Source organism: Trachypithecus francoisi, unplaced genomic scaffold, assembly GCF_009764315.1.
Source record: "Trachypithecus francoisi isolate TF-2019V2 unplaced genomic scaffold, Tfra_2.0 Lachesis_group0, whole genome shotgun sequence".
In the NCBI taxonomy this organism is placed as follows: domain Eukaryota; kingdom Metazoa; phylum Chordata; class Mammalia; order Primates; family Cercopithecidae; genus Trachypithecus; species Trachypithecus francoisi.
The window spans coordinates 126362746-126384886 of NW_022681453.1; the positions used below are offsets into that span (position 1 = coordinate 126362746).

Sequence of the window (22141 nt, forward strand, 5' to 3'; positions counted from 1 at the left end):
AAATGAAGGAATCACTATTATTTTGTAATTAAGATTTTTAGCAAATCAAAATTCAAACTTCTCCTAACTTTAGAGCCTCAAAGTATGCTGTGTTACTCTAAAGAAATCATCTCTCATTTTCCTGATCTGTGCTCTTCCAGTCCTCTTCACACTCTTTCTCCTCGTCATTTTAGATTCGGGGGTTACGTTACGGGTTTATTATGTGGATATATTGTGTGATGCATAAGTCTGGCCTTCAATTGAACCTGTCACCCAAATAGTGAATGTAGCATTCAGTAGTTTTTCAGCTCTTGTCACCTTCCACCTTTACCCCTGAAGTAGTTCCCAGTGTTATTGTTCCCATGTTTATTTCTGTGTGTACCCAGATGTTTAGCTCTCACTTTTTTGTTTGTTTGTTTGAGACAGAGTCTCACTCTGTTGCGTGATCTCAGCTCACTGCAACCTCTACCTCCTGGGTTCAAGCAATTCTCCTGTCTCCGCCTCCCGAGTAGCTGAAATTATAGGCACACACCACCACGCCCGGCTAATTTTTGTGTTTTTAGTAGAGACAGGGTTTCACGAGGTTGTCCAGGCTGGTCTCAAACTCCTGACCTCAGGTGATCCACCCACCTCAGCCTCCCAAAGTGCTGAGATTACTGGCGTGAACCACTGCGCGTGGCCTAGCTCTCACTTTTAAGTGAGAAGATGACAGTATTTGGTTTTCTGTTTCTGCGTTGATTGACTTAGGATAATGGCCAGTGGCTCCATCCATGTTCCTGCAAAAGACATGATTTCATTCCTTTCTAGGGGGTGTTAAAAGCTATTTAATTTTAACCTATTTTAATAATGACATTTCTTCCATATGACAAAGTGATACACATTTATTTCAGTAGTCGGAAGATACAAGTAGGCAAAAAGAACGAAGACTCCATAACTTACATACTTCACAAAACCAGTATCAGTATCAGGAGTTGCTTAGAATTCTGTTGCTGGAGTTCTTTTTGAGGGAACCATTTTTTTTTTGTACTTGGAAATTTAAAAATTCAGGTTCTTAAGATTGCTCAGAAGGTTTTATTTCAGAGTTTTTATATACCTGTTTGGCTAAAATAAATGTACTACAATGTTGTTAATTTTTATTGGATTTTATTACAAGTGGAGTTTATTTTTTTCTTTTCCTCCTGCTTTAGACAGTTAATCAACTGGCCCATGCCCTTCACATGGACAAAGATTTGAAAGCTGGCTGTCTTGTACATGTGTTTTGGCCAAAAGCAAAATGTGCCCTCTTGAGAGATGACCTGGTGTTAGTAGACAGGTAAAATTACATGTGGATTGCATTTTCTCTGGAAGTTTACTTAATAGTATAATACTGCTTACTTTAGCATGTGGTATAAAAAATTAAAACATTCAGTTGCCACTTTGTTCTCATTAGCTAGATTAAGGAAGAGATAAGGTATTGGTTTTATTTTATAAGTTACATAAAAACACCAGTTCATCAGTCTTATTCCATTTCAAGAAATTTTAAGGATGGCCACTTTTTTGGCTGGAGTGCAGTGCCATAGTGCCATGATCTTGGCTCACTGCAACCTTTACCTGCCGGGCACAAGCGATTCTCCCACCTCAGTCTCCTGGGTAGCTGGGATTACAGACACACACCAGCCACCTCACCTGGCTCCATTTTGTTTTTGATAATGGATTTTCCTTTTAAATGGAAATGGTGTTTCAAGTAATACATAGAAACAGAGGAGAGAGAAGATGTTCATGACACCAAAATATTTGGTTTAAATACAATGTTAACTAATTTAGCTTTATTTCATAACCAGGTTGTATCTATGACCCAGTCAGTTAAGATTGACAGTTGGATAGATACAAGAAAAAATGAAAGAGATCTAGTATTTGGTACCAAAATGGGTAACTATAGTGAATAATAATTGATTTTTATTTCTATTTTTTTGAGACAGAGTCTCGCTTTATCACCTAAGCTTGAGTACAGTGGCACAGTGTTGGCTCACTGCAACCTCCGCCTCCCAGGTTCAAGCCATTCTTGTGCCTCAGCCTCCCGAGTAGCCACCATGCCTGGCTAATTTTTGTATTTATTGGTAGAGACGGGAATTCACCATGTTGGCCAAGCTGGTCTCAAACTCCTGGCCTCAAGCAGTCCTCCCATCTCAGCCTCCCAAAGTGCTGAAATTGTAGGTGTGAGCTGCCATACCTGGCTGAATAACAATTTAATTGTACATTTAAAAATAACTCAAATAATATAATTGGATTGTTTGTAATACAAAGAATAAATGCTTGAGGTGATAGATACCTCATTTACCATGATGTGATTTTTTTTTGGAGGCAGGGTCTTGCTGTGTTGCCCAGTCTGGAGTGCAGTGATGGGATCATGGCTTACTGCAACCACCGCTTCCCATGCTTAAGCAATCCTCCCACCTCAGCCTCCAGAGTAGCAGGGGCTACAGGGGCATGCCACCAAGCCTAGCTAATTTTTTGTATTTTTTTTTTGTGGAGTCAGGGTTTTGTCATGTTGCTCAGGCTGGTGTCAATGTCCTGGACTCAAGCACTCCTGCCTTGGAATCCCAAAATGCTAGGATTATAGGAATATGCCACTGCGCTCAGCCCCAATGTGATTGTTACACATTGTATGCTTGCATCAAAATACTTCATATACATCATAAATATGTATACTTAATATGTACCCACAAACATTTAAAATGAAAAATTTTTTAATTTTTTACAAAGATTTATAGTTGGCAAATTCTTCACTGCAGGTCCTAGTGTAGTTGGTATATTAAATTTATATTTTTTTATTTGTGTTTATAAGGGCTTAAATCTTCTCTAAGCCTTACTGGATATAGCTGCTTTAATCCTTGTTGTTTAGTCTCCATTAGCCTAGTTTTATATTTCAGCCATCTAAAGCATAAAGATTAAAAAGATTGAAATATTGAGCATGTTATTTGCTTTGTCAAAGATCACTGGGTTAAAATTTCCTAGGCTTCTTATAGATGACAGGCGGAAATCCTGTTTTTTAGACTTCAAATTATACATAAAAGCTGAAAAAATTCTGTAACCCAAATTTTCTTTTTAAGAAATATAATACAATTTTTATTTCACTCTCATTAGTCCAGGCACAGATGTTACTACAGAGCTGGATAGCTGGATTGATAAGTTTTGCCTGGATGCTGATGTCTTCGTTTTGGTTGCAAACTCTGAATCAACACTAATGAATACGGTAGGATTTAATCATATTATTGTGTTTCGGTGGTAGGGAATGAAGCAGTGTCTGTTTTCATTCTGAAAAGAGAAATCCAAATCATGGATTAGAAAGAACTTCTAAAAACAGGCATGAATGAAGGGGTTTGTGTTTTCATAGAACCAGAAGGGCTGTTTCTAGTCTTTCTATAGTGTGTAGTTCCCTGGATTTCTCTAGCAATATAGGGCTTGATGACTCTAGCTTATGGTTATTTGCCAGTCTCAGGGAGAATGAGTGCCAGAAATTTTAGGATGCTTACTTAAGTCTCTTGAATAAAATATAAACCACTCCTCCTTTCTGCCATCTATCGGGCAAGGCTTTTTATATTTTCAGTATTGTTAGCTGTTTCCAGCTTCACCTGAATATACTCTAGGTTTCACCTTACCTGTGTACACTTTAAGCTGCTGTCAGACTTAGTTCTGATTATTTATCCAAATGTCTGGAGCCAGACTCATCTGAAATAAACTTTCCAGAGTTGAGATAATCTAATATTCAAAACTATAATATGATTTTTAAAAATTGTTATTCATCAGTTTTTTTCATCTTTGAAGGTTTAATGCTCATAGAGTGCTTTGGGATCCTTTGTCAGTGGTGTTAGTGTTGTCTAAATGGTTCAGACTTTCTCATTAAAATAAAATTTCAATTGTAAATGTAAATTACAGTGAATGTACTGTGGGGTTTTTTTTTTTTTTTCAGGAAAAACATTTTTTTCACAAAGTGAATGAGCGACTTTCCAAGCCTAATATTTTCATTCTCAATAATCGTTGGGATGCCTCTGCATCAGAGCCAGAATATATGGAAGACGTAAGTTATTTTATTTATTTTTTGTAGGTTTTGAAGTACAGTCACATACATTGTTATTTGAGAAAACAATATAGCTTATATAATAGAAAATTATAAGAGCTATTCCATGAAAAGAATATAGTTCAAGAAAACCTGAAGTAGGTATGTGATAAAGACCGAGGTATGAAGTTACTTTGAGGGAAAATTGTGTTATACTATCTAGTTATTTCAAGGCTTGCAGCTTCTTTTTTGTTTAAGTTTTTATTGAAATGTACATAACAGAAAAGTACATAAATCATAAGTGATCCTTCCAATTTGGCTTCCTAAAGTGCTGGCATGACAGGTGTGAGCCACCATGCCTGGCCAAATTTTACACATTTAACACACCTGTGTCAAAATCCAGGTCAAAAAGCAGACCATTCTGAACACCCTAGAACCTCTCTCTTACCTCTCTCCTTCCGACTTCCATTCTGTCCTCCTTACCAAAGAGAAATTATCCATTTATCATGACTTCTGACCCCCTAAATTAATCTTTCTGGCTGTTCAACTTTATATAACAGAATCATATAATATTTGCTTTTGCATCTGTTTTTTTCATTTAACGTGTTTGTCATATGTGTCCATATTGTGCATAGCATAGTTGTATTGCATTCTCATTGCTGTATAGTATTCCATCTGTGACTATACTACAGTTGACTTATTCACGGTGATGGGCATTTGGGTTAATTTACTATATTTAGTTATGAATTCTACTGTGCATATGCTTGTATATGTCCTTCTGGTGTGCATAGGTATGCATTCTTGTTAGGTAGTTTTCAATGTGGAGGTTGGACAGTTTTGACCCCCATGGGATATTTGGCAGCATCTGAAGATTTTTTTTTTTTTTTTTGGTCACAACTGGGGTTTTGTGCTAATGGCATCTAATGAGTAGAGGTTAGAGATGCTGTTACACATGCCCTGACACAGAACAGGCCCCCAAACAAACATGGGCCAATCCAAAATGTCAGTAATGCAGAGGTCAGTAAACCATGGGTATATGTACCTAGAGATAAAATTGCTAGATTACAAGTTAAGAATATGTTAGATTTTAGTAAACATAGCACCAGAGTTCTCCAAAGTGCTTGGTGTCAATTTGTACTCTTGCCAGCAGATTGAGTTTCATAAGATTTGCATCCTCAACTTTTTTTTTTGGCATTTTAATCACACCAATTGTAGAAACTTAAAAAGACTAAAGTGTCTGGAATTTGGACTATAAATAATGTTTATTTAATTTGCTTGAGACGATTTCTGATTTTAATGGTAGTATGAAATTATTATATGTAGAGGACAAGATAAAAATAACTTAAACTATCCCATTACTGTTCACATGTTAAATTATTTGCTTTCATTTTTCCACCACTGGAATTTTGCATAACATCATGTTTTATATCCTCCTGTCATTAACTGTTGTCTTACAGCCATGTTCTTTCAAATTGGGGCTCACATAATCATTGGAGAATTAGGAAGTATCACTCATAAATTATTTTTCCTCAAATATTTCAGCATTCCTATTTAGATTTATTTTTGCAAGTCTTAATATAGAGAACCCTTATCATAGCCATAATGCTAAAGACTAGTACTAAATCCTAACTTCTAACCCGTAATCTTCACCTCAGTGCCCAAGTGGTAATCTTGAACCCAACATTGCAATTCTAATGCCTGGTTAATGCATTCTTCCCAACCTTAGCAGGGTTTGTTTGTTTTGTTTTGGTTTTTGAGATGGAGTCTTGCTCTGTCACCCAGGCTGGAGTACAGGGGCACGATCTTGGCTCACTGCAACCTCCACCTCCCGGGCTCAAGCGATTCTCCTGCCTCAGCCTGCCCAGTAGCTGGGATTACAGGCGCCTGCCACCACACCCCGCTAATTTTTGTGTTTTTAGTAGAGACGGAGTTTCACCATGTTGGCCAGGCTGGTCTCAAACTCCTGACCTTGTGATCTGCCTGCCTCAGCCTCCCAAGGTGCTGGGATTACCGGCGTGAGCCACTGTGCCCAGCAGAATTTTAAATAAATGTTCAAAAGACAGAATCGTTAAGGGAAAGATTTTCTGTCATCAAGTATCAAACTTCATTTATTAGAATTTTTTGAATTCATTAGTTATATGGTAACTTTTGTTATATCACTGTAAATAAAAGTATTGGCCTGTAGTCATTGGTTATTATATTTGTTTAAATTATTAGAATTCTTTTAATACCCTTTTCTCTGTAGGTACGCAGACAGCACATGGAAAGATGCCTGCATTTCTTGGTGGAGGAGCTCAAAGTTGTAAATGCTTTAGAAGCACAGAATCGTATCTTCTTTGTTTCAGCAAAGGAAGTTCTTAGTGCTAGAAAGCAAAAAGCACAGGGGATGCCAGAAAGTGGTATGCGTTAATTATAGATTTCCTTTTTAAATATAAAAATATTTAAAATTGGTCGGGTGCAGTGGCTCACGCCTGTAATGCCAGCACTTTGGAAGGCTGGGGTGGGCGGATCATGAGGTCAGGAGTTCGAGACCAGCCTGGCCAACATGGTGAAACCCCCGTCTCTACTAAAAATACAAAAATTAGCCCGGCATAGTGGCGTGCACCTGTAATCCCAGCTACTGGGGAGGCTGAGGCCGGAAAATTGCTTGAATCCAGGAGGCGGAGGTTGCAGTGAGCCGACATTGCGCCGTTGCACTCCAGCTCAGAGCAAGACTCCGTCTCGGGTGGGGGGGGTGGAAAATATATATATATATATATATAATTATAAAATCAGTAGCCTACCAGAAAATATATCTTGCTATATACTAGATTTTTAAATCTTTGCCTGTACATTACAGGTGGGGCACTTGCTGAAGGATTTCAGGCAAGATTACAGGAATTTCAGAATTTTGAACAAATCTTTGAGGTAGGAATTTTATGATTTTATTGCCTAATACAAAACTCTTTCCTTGGTTGGAGAAAGCATAATCTCCTGTTTTTATCATTTGTCTTTGTCAATAACTTTTGCTGTTATTTAGTTTAGTTACTGACATAGCCAGTAAAATGTGGACAGTCTGAAGAAAGGAAGCCCCTGCAAAATGATTTGTAAGAATTGAGAATTAGAGATTGTAATTTCTTCCTTATTCGTAATTTCTTCCTTATTCTTATTTTTTATGTATTTATATATAAATAAGAAACTGTGTTTCAGTATTGCTGTGTTGTGCAATGAATGAAATTCCCTGTATTCAATAATTTGGAACAAGAGCAAACAAGCGTAATTGCTGTTGGAATGGATAATAGAGCAAAGTAAGCATTATCCTTTTTTTCTTTGTGCCGCATGACTAATAGAAGTATACAAAACATGATTAATGCCATTTGACAAAATTTTATTATATTTATATACCGTGTTACCACATGTCCATTCTCCATATGTTGTGCCAAACACTCTAAATGAATAATTGAGTAAAAAAGAGCTTCACCATTTTCAGAATCTTCTAGGAAACTACTGAAGTGCCTGAGTGGTAGACAGGGAGGGAGGCTAGTTTCTTATGTTGCAGTGTAAGTGTTTTTATTGAGAGACATTAAAACTCACCCTACATTTGACTGAATAGTTCTTTAGATGTTAACCTTCTGAACTCCTATTTTGCCCTATATAATTCATATCACCTTCCCACTTAGGAATGAACACAATGACTTCAGCATTGAAGAAACCTCAATCTGTAATTATTCTTATAAGTAGTAACTGCCTTAATAGGGAGGACATGAATGTTGAGTATACTTGGCAGGATTTTTAAAATAAACATTTTGCTTACTATTTCTCATCTTTAATTTGGTGAGAGAAAAAAGGTTATTAGATGAAGACAAACTGGAAGAAAGCAAATCCACTGCCAGCTATCTCGGTAAGATCTAATTGTTCACAGGCTACTGGATTATGGGTAGATGTCCTCTCAAGCCAAGCTATAGGATACGTGAAGTCCCAGTTACTCAAAGACCATTGCTTGTTTTTTTTTCTTTTCCTTTTGCTTTCACCAAAGGGTTGATGCTCTCCTCACCTTTTTTTTTATCTTAAAGAAATGGGATCTCCCTCTGTTACCCAGGCTGGAGTGCAGTTGGGCAATCATAGCTCATTGCAGCCTCGAACTCCTGGGCTCAAATGATCCTCCCACCTCAGCCTCCTCTCCTCACTGTTATCAGTATTTCATCTATGGGGAAAATATGTAGGGAGAGGATCTGTTTCTTTGTCTTTCCTTATTTATTGACCTTTGTATATATGTGTTTTATGTATGTTTATCATTGATTTCTTCTAAATTATACATTTATAGAGTGTATAATTGTGTAATGTTCTGTTACACATTTATATTGCTTCCATACTGGTTCATGGTATAGCTTGTGCTTCCCCAGAATATCTCCTTGAGGAGGTGGGAATGAGAAGAATAAAAGATATGCTGTCGGGCATTGGTTCACAAGCCTGGCTGATCATCAGAATCACATGATGTGCTTTACAGAACCGCAGGCTCCCAACCTATCATATCCCCAACCCCAGATCCAGGGGGTTGGAGTTGGTCTAGCAATCTATATACATACATATTCAAAGCTCCCCAAATGATTGCAATAATCAGACAGACTTAGGAACTATTCTTTTTAAATGTTTTTAGAGGAAACTTGGCAGTTTATGTTTTATTCTAATGGCCCATTTGGGATTCTAAAATTTATGTACGGAAAAAATTGCTTTTGAGCAGTAGCTTTTTTTTATATATATATATAAAGTCATGGAATGTGCAGCTTTAGAGTTTGAAAATTTTAAGTCTGAAATATCTAAAATGAGAATCAGTAAAAATTACTTGAATTTATCTAAAGAAATAATCAGCTGGGCAAAAAATATTATGTCTAAATGTATTGAAAAGAGACAAAACATTTTTTGGTGATTAATTGTGTTGAAAGTTTTAGTCAGCTTTAGTCCAAGACTGGTATTTGTTACTTCTTAAATCAGTTTTGGTAATTCCTGGTTTCTTAGAAATTGGTGTATTTCTGAAATTTTATAATTTAGTAGCATAAAATTGTTTATTTTGAGTCTCTTGTTTCTCATGTCTATATTTAAATATGAATGTAAATCTACATATACATATACACACACACAGACCCTTGATGAGTTTGCCAATGTTTTATCATCCAAAGACGCAGCCCCAGCTCTTATGTAATTTATCACTTAATAAATGTCATTTTTGGGGGTTCATTCACTAAGTTCTATGTTTTTTTTTTTTGTTTTTGAGACAGAATCTCACTCTGTTGCCAGGCTGGAGTGCAGTGGCACAATCTGGGCTCACTGCAACCTCCAGCTCCTGGGTTCAAGGGACTCTTCTGCCTCAGCTTCCCTAGTAGCTGGGACTACAGGGGCGCGTAACCACACGCGGCTAATTTTTGTGTTTTTAGTAGAGACAGGGTTTCACCATGTTGGCCAGGATGGTCTCAATCTCCTGACCTTGTGATCTGCCCGCCTTGGCCTCCCAAAATGCTGGGATTACAGGCATGAGCCACCGTGCCTGGCCTGTGTTCATCTTTAACATTGTTTACTTTGAAGATGCATTGATTTTTTGCTTATTGTTCTTGAAGAAAAGATTCAGGATTGTGAATTTGTGACTGCAGCTTTGGTCGTATCCCAAGGTTTTCAGTGCTAGTTTAGTTTTTGTTGATTTTGTTTCTAGTTATCCTTTTGGCATTTCCTTATCAATATAAGATTTTTTAAAATTCAAGTGTTGTGGTTCATTTTATCCAATTTTTGGTTACTAATTTCTTGGTTTCTTTGTGTTGTGGTCACATCATGTGGCTTTTACACACATTTCTCTTTGTTTTGGGGATTTGCTTACTTTTCTTTGTAGTCTTGCAAGATTTTTTGTGAAAAGAAAAACTATCAAGTTCATCACCTTTATCAATCTGACCTTTGCCATGGACTTCTTTAGATTCATTTGATTCAAGCGGATCTAAGTATTTTAAACATTTAGAATACTAAGTTAAACAAGGCTTGAAATTGAGTAAAAGCAATCAAGAAAATCATTATTAGCTTGGGCGTTGGTGGCTCATGCCAGTGACGCCAGTACTTCAGGAGGCCAAAGCAGGAGGATTGCTTGAGCTAAAGAGATCGAGATCAAGTTGGCAAAAACATGAAAAGACTAAATCCTATCTCTACCAGGAAAAAAAAAAAAAAGCCAGATATGGTAGCTCATGACTATAGTCACAGCTACCCCGGAGGCTGAGGTAGGAGGCCAAGGAGTTTGAGGCTATGGTGATGGTGAGCTATGGAGGTACCACTGTGCTCCAACCTGTGTGACAGAGTGAGACTCTGTCTCTTTTCTTTAAAAAGGAAGAAAGGAAAATCAATGTTAGTCTATTAATACATTTTCTTATTGTTTTAAAACTGTATTTGGAAAGTTTCAAAATGCATTTGGAATGCATTGTTCTAAAGGCAAGTTAGAAATCCAAATTTCTTTTGCACAGTTATTTCACCATTAATTCTTACTAGTTTTGGTTGTATGATGGGAGATAGACATATAAAAATAACTTATTTAAAATGTCAGTGGATTTTTTGTAATGGGCATTCCTGGATGATAGGTGAAATTTGAACATGAACTGTTTGTTAGATAATAGTATTGTCTCAATGGTAAATATTCTGAATACATTTGTTTCGTGATTGTGCAAATAAATGTTTTCTTTCTTAGAAGACAAGTGTTGATGTATTTAGTAATAAGCTTGTGATGCAGTAAAATCCTGTCAAAATGTTTGGGAAGGAAAATAATACATAAGTATATATAAAAATGTATGCCTCTTTATATATATGGGGGCATACATTTTATATATATGTTGCAAGATTATAAATATTATATATATTTATTATATATAATATATAAATATTATATATATATATGCCCTCACACAAGATAGAAAGTATGGAGCATGTGTATGGAGGGAGAGGAGAAGTAAACAAAAGGGGCTGAATGTTAGTATTGGATATATCTAGATGAAAGGTATAGTTCTTGCACTTTTCTGTTGAAAATACACCAAAATAAGTTGGCAGTGATGAATAGCATATTGTTGTGTTTGTAGGGTCTATTTTCAAGGGAAATTGACAAGTTTGTTGGTTTTATGTTTTAATTACACATATAAGTTAATATTAATGTATGATTAGAGTTCCTGATAAAATAAGTCTGGGAACTGCTGCATAGTATATATGTTCCCCATAGAGATTAATTAGCATATTAGTGTATGAAGGATGCTGAGAAATAACTTAGAAGGGGGACTTTATTTAAATTAACACTACCCATACTTATTTGGAGTAGAATGTTCTTTTTTCAAGGTACCTCTTAAATATCCTACAAATCAGTGGGAGCACCACTGTGGGATACTTTTTAATTAGAAGATTGATTATTTTCTTCTCTATGCTTACTCATCATTATATATTTTTTAATCAGAAAGAAACTTATATTGCCTAATAACTTTTGGAGATCTTTTCTGTCTCGTCTAGCTCTAACACTGTGCTGTTATCTACAAATTTGGATCTTCATTGCTGATATCTAGATCTGCTTCATCGAGGAATATCGACTTTATTTTAATATTTTTCCTTTAAAAATATTTTTGTTTTTATTATAATTTTTGCGGAAGTTAATTTGACACATTTACGAGGCATTTATTTAAAATAAAATCAATGCATTCTTTTAATTATTAAAAAATAAGTAGTTTACAAATGTTCATTATTATATAATTATTGGTGATCTTAAGAAAACATCCAGAAAAAAGCAAAACAAAAGGAAAAAAAAAAAAAGAAAACATCCAAACATCCAGGAATGTTTTATCTTTAGATGTGTACAGAACAGGAATACTATAACTTCCTACATTAATCTTTTCAAAATCAGTGAAAATGACTAATGCATAAATGAGCTTCACCATGGGCAAAAATGAAGCTAGGCAATGCAAGAAAGTAATGGCTTCAGAGTTAAATATTGACTAAATGAATTACCCTTATGTGCTCTATAGCTAAATAATCTGTTTTGTTTTCTCTACCTCAAACAAAATGCTGAAGTGGGGAGCTAAAATGGCAAAGGAGATTGTTGTCTTTCTGAATGCTCAAATAATTTCAGAGACATGAAGACTAAGCATAGGCCATAAATAGGACACTGAATATACATACAGCATCCTGATGATTTCAGGATAACAAATGTAGCACTAGAATATTAAGTAAATGCCTTTTGAAGCTTAAAAGCCATTTGTTTTAACAAAGGAAGGATAGTAATGAACTTCAGGAAGCAATTACCACGATTTGTATTAGCTAAATATATAGAGGTTCAAGAAGATGAATTCATTGGAGTGTCAGATAATTAATATATCCCTAATTTTTAAAAAATTTATCATAGAAAATAAGTCTCTTATAAAACATCTATAGTAGTTACTGTGCTGTATTTCAGTGCAGAATTTGACTTTCCATGAAGAAAAAATGAAAGACAAATTGTAATATAACAATTTTATAAACTTTAAATGATAAATCATAGTAAATGTATATTTATAGGATGAGCGTGGTGGCTCACTGTTGTAATCGCAGCACTTTGGGAGACTGAGGCAGGCAGATGACTTGAGGTCAGGAGTTGGAGACCGGTTTGGCCAACATTGCAAAACCCTGTCTCTACTAAAAATGCAAAAAGTAGCCAGGCATGGTGGTGCATGCCTGTAATTGCAGCTACTTGGGAGGCTAAAGCAGGTGAATCACTTGAACCTGGGTGGTGGAGGTTTCAGTGAGCTAAGATCATGTCGTTGCACTCCAGCCTTGGTGACAGTGCAAGACTGTCCAAAAAAATATGTGTGTATATATATATTTCTTTATATATATACATAAATTTTTGTATGTATTTCGTAGATAACAAGTATTCTATATATTAAAAATTGAAGGCCAGGCATGGTGGCTCACGCCTGTAATTCCAGCACTTTGGGAGGCCGAGGCGGGTGGATCACGAGGTCAGGAGATCAAGACCATCATGACTAACACAGTGAAACCCCGCCTGTACTAAAAATACAAAACATTAGCCGGGTGTGGTGGCGGGCGCCTGTAGTCCCAGCTACTCAGGAGGCTGAGGCAGGAGAATGGCATGAAACCAGGAGGCGGAGCTTGCAGTGAGCCGAGATCGGGCCACTGCACTCCAGCCTGGGCGACAGGGTGAGACTCCGTCTCAAAAAAAAAAAAGAAGACAAAGAAAATTGAAACAAAAATGTTGCAAAATGTATCCATTGATACATGTGATGCCTTGTGATGTATTTTTTATTTAAATAAATACTGGTTATAAAACACTGATTTATAACAACTATTAATGGATTGTTAGCTTGAAGGTAAAACAAATGAGATAGGGCATGATTCAGGCCTTTGTGTACATACTATATTCTAATGAAAGTAATTACAATTATCTTCTAAATAGCTGCAGATATTTTTTCTATAAACAATTTTAGATGTTACATTGTTAAATATTAGCTTTCAAATTCTTCACATTTTAATCCAGAGAAGTCTTTTTTAGCGAACTTACAGGAATCATTGTATCATTCAGCTATTAAATAAGGAATTGTTCTAATTCACATCTTATTTAAGAACTTTACCAGGTTATATCTATTTCAATAAGTATGAGAAGAATCTAGATAGAAGGACTAGAATTGGATTAAAGGTGATCCAGATAAAAAATAGTAATTCTAATGAGAAAATTTTTTAACATTGAAAATAGTACCCTGTTTATTTTTTTTAATGTTAGAGTCAAACCATTGCACATTACTGTGTAAAAATACACAAAGATGGTAACTTGCTGCTAAAGCCCTTTTTACTTTTGAGTCTTTGTATTTTTTTCACCTTTGTAATTTTAAGTTGTGCTTTTATCACTCATTTATTTTGTATCTTTATTTCTGTTTGGGTTAAAGTTACAAACAGCAAGTTCTTGTGTTTAAATTCCTGAAAATGTTGCGATGGAATTACAGTAATGTGTTATGGCTTGGGCCCCTCGCAGGAGTGTATCTCGCAGTCAGCAGTGAAAACAAAGTTTGAACAGCACACTATCAGAGCTAAACAGATACTAGCTACTGTGAAAAACATAATGGATTCAATAAACCTGGCAGCTGAAGAGAAAAGGTATGAGTTTTTTTCGTTGCAACATAAAAATGTTAGTTTTTTTTGTCAGACTTTTGTTCAGACTGAGGTTTTAAATTGTTGTACTATAAATACTTTTTACAGTGAAATCAGCCTTGTGGGTTTAACTGATGCCTACTTGTATTTTTTAAGTGCATATTTGAAAGTGTCAATATTTATTCTGCAACCTTGCACACATCATTTATATTCCCTGGACCTCACTATTCCTGTGTATGAATTGTGATTTTTAAAATGTTTTATGGCTATTTCTTCAAGCAGATTTTCATGAAGAAGTCCAAAACAGGTAATCCTCTTTTTGCATTCAACCCACAACCCATTTTTTAATATAGTCATACATCAGTATTTTGAAATCACTATTTTATACTAGTTGTGTTTGTTTATCGCCTGATGAACAAACAAGGTGATGCTACCTGCCAACCAGAAAGTTGATTCGGTAAGCAGTACCCTTTATGTTATACTGTATGGCATTATTTTATACTATTTGTTACCTTGTAAAGGTGGCAATGAATATATGAAAATACCAGCATTATTGATAAAAAGTATAATTCTCACAAACTTGGTATGCTTGAAACACAGAATGGAATGTTACTAGATGTGACAAAAGTAATGATGTTAAGCCTCGATAGGACCTTCAGTGGACTTAAGCCAGTTAAAGGAAACATAAAAGCATCAAAGCTTAAGTCCAAGATGTCATAACATTGGAATTTTAAATGTATTTGCTTTTGCTGGGAACAAAGACTCTCTCGTGTCCCTGTGTGTTGCTTTATAATGGTACTTTCTTAGGAATGAATTAAGTTTAAATGCAGAGAACTGCCAGCATATAAAATGCAAGGATCAGAACCGTGAGTCTGAACTCAGCCCCTGTGTAGAGCCTCTGTGTCGCCTCTGTTTGATGAGATTGTGCTGCTACAGCAGTTCCTTCTAGCTCAGTTGCTTTGGTGTAGTTCCCAAATTTTGGTCTATAAGATTGATTTAATTAGTAGTTATTTTTAAAGACATAGGACATTGAACAAAGTATAGCACAAAGAAAATGTGATTTGAGGATTGTGTAATCATAATGTCTTGGGAACTTCTTAAGTAAAAGATCTTCTTAAATGGATCTCAGACCTTTTTTTTCCTGTATCAGCCAGAGGTGAACAAACTTTTTTTTAAAAAAAGAGCCAGACAGTAAATATTCTAGGCTTTATGGGCCATAAAGTGTCTTGGAGCTACTCATTTCTACAGTTTTAGAGCAAAAGCAGCCATAGATAGATAATAGGTAAATGAATGGGTGTGGCTGCATTTCAAGGAAACTTTAACAAAAGCTGGCAGCTGGCTAGATTTGGCTTGTAAGGTGCCATATGCTGACCCCTGCTTATTACCTAAAGTCAATATTGCATTCTGTTTTGCCTGTTCATATTTATGAAGTGTTTGAAGACTTAGAATTCTTATTCATCCTTTCTGGGTTTCAGGTGCCACGTGGGCAGAGAAACGTGGTTTCTATCAAATGGTCTATATAAAATACTTTATAAGTGAAATATTACTTGAATCCTTTCAGATGTTACAAGTTTTTTTTTCTTGGGTCATGCTAATAGATGGTTCAATCCATGAATGAGTCCCTTGCTGAAATGCTTTAGGACTTCAGTCTACCCTGAACGTTGATTACTCTGTATTACTGAAATAGGCATTATTCAGTGGAAGAGAGGGAAGACCAAATTGATAGACTGGACTTTATTCGAAACCAGATGAACCTTTTAACACTGGATGTTAAGAAAAAAATCAAGGAGGTTACCGAGGAGGTGGCAAACAAAGTGGGTAACAGTAGCTTCATGATTAAAATAACCTGGATGGAAATTATTTTTGATAAAGCTAAAAATGTTATTCCTGTTACTTTAAAAGAATGTTTTAAGATTTTTCAACTTAATTTTTTTGAGTAATTGATAATCTTGTTTAATTATTTTAACTCCGAATTTTTCATATTTTCAGGTTTCATGTGCAATGACAGATGAAATTTGTCGACTGTCTGTTTTGGTTGATGAATTTTGTTCAGAGTTTCATCCTAATCCAGATGTATTAAAAATATATAAAAGTGTAAGTTAAAGTATAGATAAAATTATTCAGAGACAGTTTCTTATTATTCTATACCCTCATTTATTTCATGGTTTGGCATTTCAGTGTCTTCATGGCAATCAGTACAAAATGAAACTGTTAGATTGCCCTCTTGTAATAAATGTAAACTATCTTGTATAAAAGTAAATAGAAAATTTATACTTAGAATGAGATAAAGATCATTTTAGGACAAGGCACAGTGGCTCATGCCTGTAATCTCAATACTTTGGGAGGCCGAGGCGGGAGGATCACTTGGGCCCCGGAGTTCGAGACCAGCCTGGGCAACATAGTGAGAACTGTAATCTACAAAAAACAAAGTTAGGCTGGGCGGTAGCTCGTGCCTGTAATCCCAGCACTTTGGGAGACTGAGGCGGACGGACCACGAGGTCAGGAGTTCGAGACCAGCCTGACCAACATGGTGAAACCCTGTCTCTACTAAAAATACCAAAAAAAAATTAGCCAGTGGCAGGCGTCTGTAATCCCAGCTACTTGGGAGGCTGAGGCAGGAGAATCGCTTGAAACCGGAAGGCAGAAGTTGCAGTGAGCCAAGATCACGCCACTGCACTCCAGCCTGGGCAACAAGAGCAAAACTCCATCTAAAAAAAAAAATAACCAAGCGTGGCGACACGCTCCTATAGTCCCAGTTACTCAGGAGTCTGAGGCAGGAGGATCAGTTGAGCCCAGGAGGTCAAGGCTACAGTGAATCAAGATCAAAGCACTCCAGCCTGGGCAACAAAGCAAGACCCTGTCTCACAAAAAAAAAAAAAAAAAAAAATCAAATTAAAAAGACCATTTTGGCATTTACTGCATTTTTTATGTCTTTATAAAAACTACATGCTTTCTGGAGAAAAAATAATATGGATATTTACCATTGTTAACAGGAATTAAATAAGCACATAGAGGATGGTATGGGAAGAAATTTGGCTGATCGATGCACCGATGAAGTAAACGCCTTAGTGCTTCAGTCCCAGCAAGAAATTATTGGTAATATTTATGTCTACAAGGTCATGTCTGGTTTGTTTTTTCATTCATGACTCTGGTAAAGAGCTTAGTTTCCTTTAGGCGTTCCATTGAAGGTAAAACACTTACCATTCTTTCTTAAAATAAGTGTTGTAATTTTGTTCTTTCTAGAAAATTTGAAGCCATTACTTCCAGCTGGTATACAGGATAAACTACATACACTGATCCCTTGCCAGAAATTTGATCTCAGTTATAATCTAAATTACCACAAGTTATGTTCTGATTTTCAAGAGGATATTGTATTTCGTTTTTCCCTGGGCTGGTCTTCCCTTGTACATCGATTTTTGGGCCCTAGAAATGCTCAGAGGGTGCTCCTAGGATTATCAGAGCCTATCTTTCAGGTATGTATCTTTGAATCTGCCAATTTAGACTCTCCTTTATTATTTTGTTTATGTGATTTTTCTATAATAAAACCAGCTTTACAAAATCTGCATATTTAAAAGCTAGTATCTGTCTCTTAGAGCCATTTCTGAGGTAGATATTTAGTTTGAGCATCCCCAATCTGAAAATCCTTAAAGGTCCAAAATCAAAAACTTTTGAGTATGGTGACACCACAGGTGGAAAATTCCACACGAGACCTCATGTGAGGTCATAGTAAAACGGCAGGCACACAACACACAGTTTATTCAGTGTCCTCAGGGGAAAGACTCAGCCTCCTCTAACTGCAATATATCTTTTCCACACATGCCCAAATTCCCCCACACAAGCACACCTGTGAAGGGTACTAAAATGGCACATGTGCAGACCCAGTGCACCAACAGCAGGTTCCCCATGATGCCCCACAAGGGACCAAGACCTTTGTGCATTACCCACTATGGGCTTCTTTACTTACTCTCTTTTCTCTGGTGTAAAGATACTGTTTAAAAAAAATTTTTTTTTGAGTGGGGATGTGTTTGAGATGGAGGCTTGCTCTCTGGCTCAGGCTGGAGTGCAGTGGCACAATCTTGGCTCACTGCAAACTCCACCTCCTGGGTTCATCCTGTTCTCCTGCCTCAGCCTCCCAAGCAGCTGGGATTACAGGCACCCACCAACACGCCCGGCTAATTTTTGTATTTTTAGTAGAGATGGGGTTTCACCATGTTGGCCAGACTGATCTCAAACTCCTGATCTGAAGTGATCGACCTGCCTCAGCCTCCCAATGTGTTGGGAATACAGATGTGAGCCACAGCTTCCAGCCTGTTTAAAATGTTTAAAAGGCCTACAGATACCCTCATGGGTGATATTGATAAGAAAAAGAAGAGGCATTTATTTTATTTATAGCACAAAAATTTAAGCTGTTGGAAAAACTGGATAACAATGTGAGAAACTTCTTACAGAAGAATGATGTTGACACCATATATGACCTAAAAGAAAGAACAACTTTGCTAAAGTTGTTCTTTAGGCCTAAACTGTTGAAGTTCTGTGCTAAAAATGATGACAGAAGTTAATAAAAAAAATTTTAAAAAAAAAACACTACAGGAAGTTAAATATGAAGATCTTGATCACGTATTGAAAGTGGATCCATCAGCATTTCAGTGAACACATGCCACTTAAGGACATGCTGGTTATGAAATAAAGATCTATTAAAATGAACTGAAAATCAAAGGGAACTGTGAGTATTCAGTTGGCTGGTTAGAGAAATTTAAGGTAAGATAGCATTAACTTTTCTAAAGGTTTGTGGTGGTAAAGCATCTTGATCACAAAAACAGCAGAGAAATTCATTGATGAATATGCCAAGTTGTCTCTGATGAAAATCAACTCCAGAACAAGTCTGTAATGCTGACGAAACATCACTGTTTTGCCATTATTGACCCAGAAAGACACTGACTACAGCTGAGAAGACAGCCCCTACAAGAATTAAGGATGCAAAGAACAGAATAACTGTGCTGGGATGTGCTAATGCAGCAGGCATAAATGTGAACTTACTGTGATAGGCAAAAGCTTGCGTCCTCACTGTTTTCAAGGAATGAATTTTTTACTAGTCCGTTATTGTGCGAACAAAAAGGCATGGATCCCTAGGAACATCTTTTCTGATTGGTTTCACAAACATTTTATACCAGCAGCTTGTGTGCACTTGCAGGGAAGCTAGACCAGATGATGACTGCAAGACTTTGTTATTCCTTGACAACTATTCTGCTCATCCTCTAGCTGAAATTCTCATAAAAAATAAAGTTTCATTATTTTAACCTTGTGACCAGGGTATTCTAAGATCAATGAGGAGTAAATACAAAAACCTTTTTTGGGCAGCATGCTAGCAGCAGTCAACTGAGGCTGAGTATGGAAGGTTTTCAGAAGGAGTTTAGAATGAAAGCTGCCATATATGCTGTTGCCAGCACAAGGAGTTTAGGATGAAGGATGCCATATATGCCAGCACTTGGAAGACAGTGACTCAGTTGTGTATGCCTGCAGCCTCTGCCTGTCACTACATTTATTGATGATGAGGAGCAAGTTGGTGACTTTGAAGTATGTCAAGTGAGGAAAAAATGACGTCTGACCTCCTTATGCAAAAAAATAATATCTTCAGAGTCCATCTGTAAGCTGGAAGAAGGGTATATCAAAGAAGTGTTTAACATTGATAATGAGGCTTCAGTTGTTCATTCATTAACTGATGACAAAAGAGCTAAAATGCTTCTAAATCAAGGTGATTATGATAATGGTGATAATGAAGATGATGTCGTTGACCCTGCAGAACAAGTGCCTATAGGCAGCGTGGTGATGGGCTTCTTGAAGCACTAGAGCAGCATGTATTCATAACAGAACAAGAAATAGGTTTATAAAATCAGGGAGAGACTTCAACAAAAACCACTGTTAGAGAGGCAAGTAGGTGGTACTACAGGAAACATTTTAAAAGGCCATTCAGCAGAATGTCTTATTATGCCTAGAGGACCCACTTCTTGGTCCTCCAACTGCTTCTGATGTTTCTTCTCACCTAACAAAGTACTGTGTACAGGAACTTTTTAATCAAAACAGCATTGTAGGTAGAGACTGAAAGCCTGCCATTGTTGCTGTTTAACAGCTGATACAGGTGTTCTGTGCTGCTTAGTTTGAATACATTATTTTTCACTATTATTAATGGTGTGTCTTATATTTTTACTGTTAAGTTCCTTTGTGTAAATAGGTGTAAGAAAATGATTGCTTGTCAGTAGCATATAAATTCAGTCAAGAATGATGGTGATGCCAAACACCCACAGAGTGTTCACATGGGTGGCTGACATAGTGACACCTGTGTTTTCTGATGAGTCAGTGTATACAACCTTTGTTTCATGCACAAAATTATTTAAATATTGGATAAAATTACTTTCAGGCTATGCATATAAGGTATATGAAACATAAATGAATTTTGTGTTTGGACTTGGGTCCCATCCTCAAGATAGCTCATTATAATATCTATGAAAATATTCAAAAATCCTAAAAAATCTGAAATCTGAAACACTTCTGGTCCCAAGCATTTTGGATAGGGAACACTCAGCCTGTAGTATGCTTAAGGGAAAGCTTATCATAAAGCTTTCGTCCAGTACTGTTGCAGGTGGTGCTACATTCATTTTTGAAACTTTTCTATTTTCTTAGAAGATTTGGTTTTCACATTTCAAATAAATTAGAATAAATACAAGCTTTTTAAAAGAAAAAGTTTAAAAAATTTATCAATTCAGTAATTTTTAAGGAAATATGTGAAATTGTAAAACCATCACCACAATTGAGTTTTAGTTTTTGTCACCCCAAAGCCGTTTTACTCATTTGTAGTCAATTATGATTTCCACCTGCAGCCTCACCATGAATCTGCCTTGTATTTATGGGTTTGCCCTTTCTGGACATTTCCTGTAAATGCAATCATATAAAATATGGCCTTGTGTGACTGGTTTCTTTCACTTAGTATAATGTTTTCAAGGTTTATCATCATGGTATCAGTGTTGTAGGATGTATTAGTACTTCATTTCTTATTATGGCTGAGGAATATTCCATTATAGATATAACACTATCCATTCATCAGTTGGTGGACATTAGGGTAGTTTGTACTTTTTAGCTATTATGAATAATGCTGCTATACATATTCATCTACATGTTTTTTATGTGGACATGTGTTTTCATTTCTCTTTAGTATATACTTAGGTTCTAGTGGGTGTAGAGTAGTATTTCATTGGAGATTTGATTTGCATTTCCCTAATGACCAATGATTTTAAACATCTTTTTGTGTGCTCACTAGCCATTTGTGTATCTTCTTTTGTGAAATGTCTATTCAAAGCTTTTACCTATTTTTAAATTATTTGAGTCCTACAGAGTTGCAGGGTTTCTTTGCATATTCTGGATCAAGTTCTTTCTCACATATATGATTTCCAAATATGATTTTTATTTGATTTTTTATTTTTTGAGACAAGGACTTGCTCTGCCCAGGCTGGAGTATGGTGGCATGATCACAGTTCACTTGCAGCCCCTGCTTTCAAGGAGCTGGGACCACAGGCATGTGCCACCACACGTAGCTAATTTAAAACAATTTTATGTAGACACAAGGCCTCACTGTGGTGCGCAGGCTGGTTTCAAACTTCTGATCTCAAGCTATCCTCCTGCCATGGCCTCCCAAAGGGCTGGGACTACAGGCATAAGCCACCGCACCCACCCCCAAATATATTTCTCTTGTCTGTGGCTGTGCATTTTGAAGTTTAAGAGGCTTTTATTTTGAAGTCTTTTTTTTTTTTTTTGGTTTATCTTTTTTTGTTGTTGTTTGTTTCAAGGACTGTGCTTTTGTTGTTAGTTTTTTTAAAAACACAATTCGTTCCTCTTGAGAGTTGAAGGCCTATTGTTACATTTAGACCCCATTGTATATTATGAACATTTATTATTGTTCATGATATCATTGGTCCATATTGTAGACAAGAATTTCCAAATTATTTTTATTTT

At 36.3% G+C, this 22141-nt stretch overlaps 1 protein-coding gene across 2 annotated transcripts in view; it reads left to right on the forward strand.

The window, feature by feature from the left end:
* MFN1 (mitofusin 1) overlaps positions 1-22141 on the forward strand; it is a 43490-nt gene that overhangs the window by 13222 nt on the left and 8127 nt on the right. For both annotated transcript variants that reach the window (XM_033211763.1, XM_033211762.1), the window contains exons 5-14: positions 1167-1291; positions 3103-3211; positions 3929-4036; positions 6261-6414; positions 6855-6922; positions 14022-14143; positions 15825-15951; positions 16127-16231; positions 17131-17233; positions 17381-17610. In XM_033211763.1, coding sequence (XP_033067654.1) covers positions 1167-1291; positions 3103-3211; positions 3929-4036; positions 6261-6414; positions 6855-6922; positions 14022-14143; positions 15825-15951; positions 16127-16231; positions 17131-17233; positions 17381-17610 — 1251 coding nt within the window. The remainder of the gene's footprint in view (positions 1-1166; positions 1292-3102; positions 3212-3928; positions 4037-6260; positions 6415-6854; positions 6923-14021; positions 14144-15824; positions 15952-16126; positions 16232-17130; positions 17234-17380; positions 17611-22141) is intronic.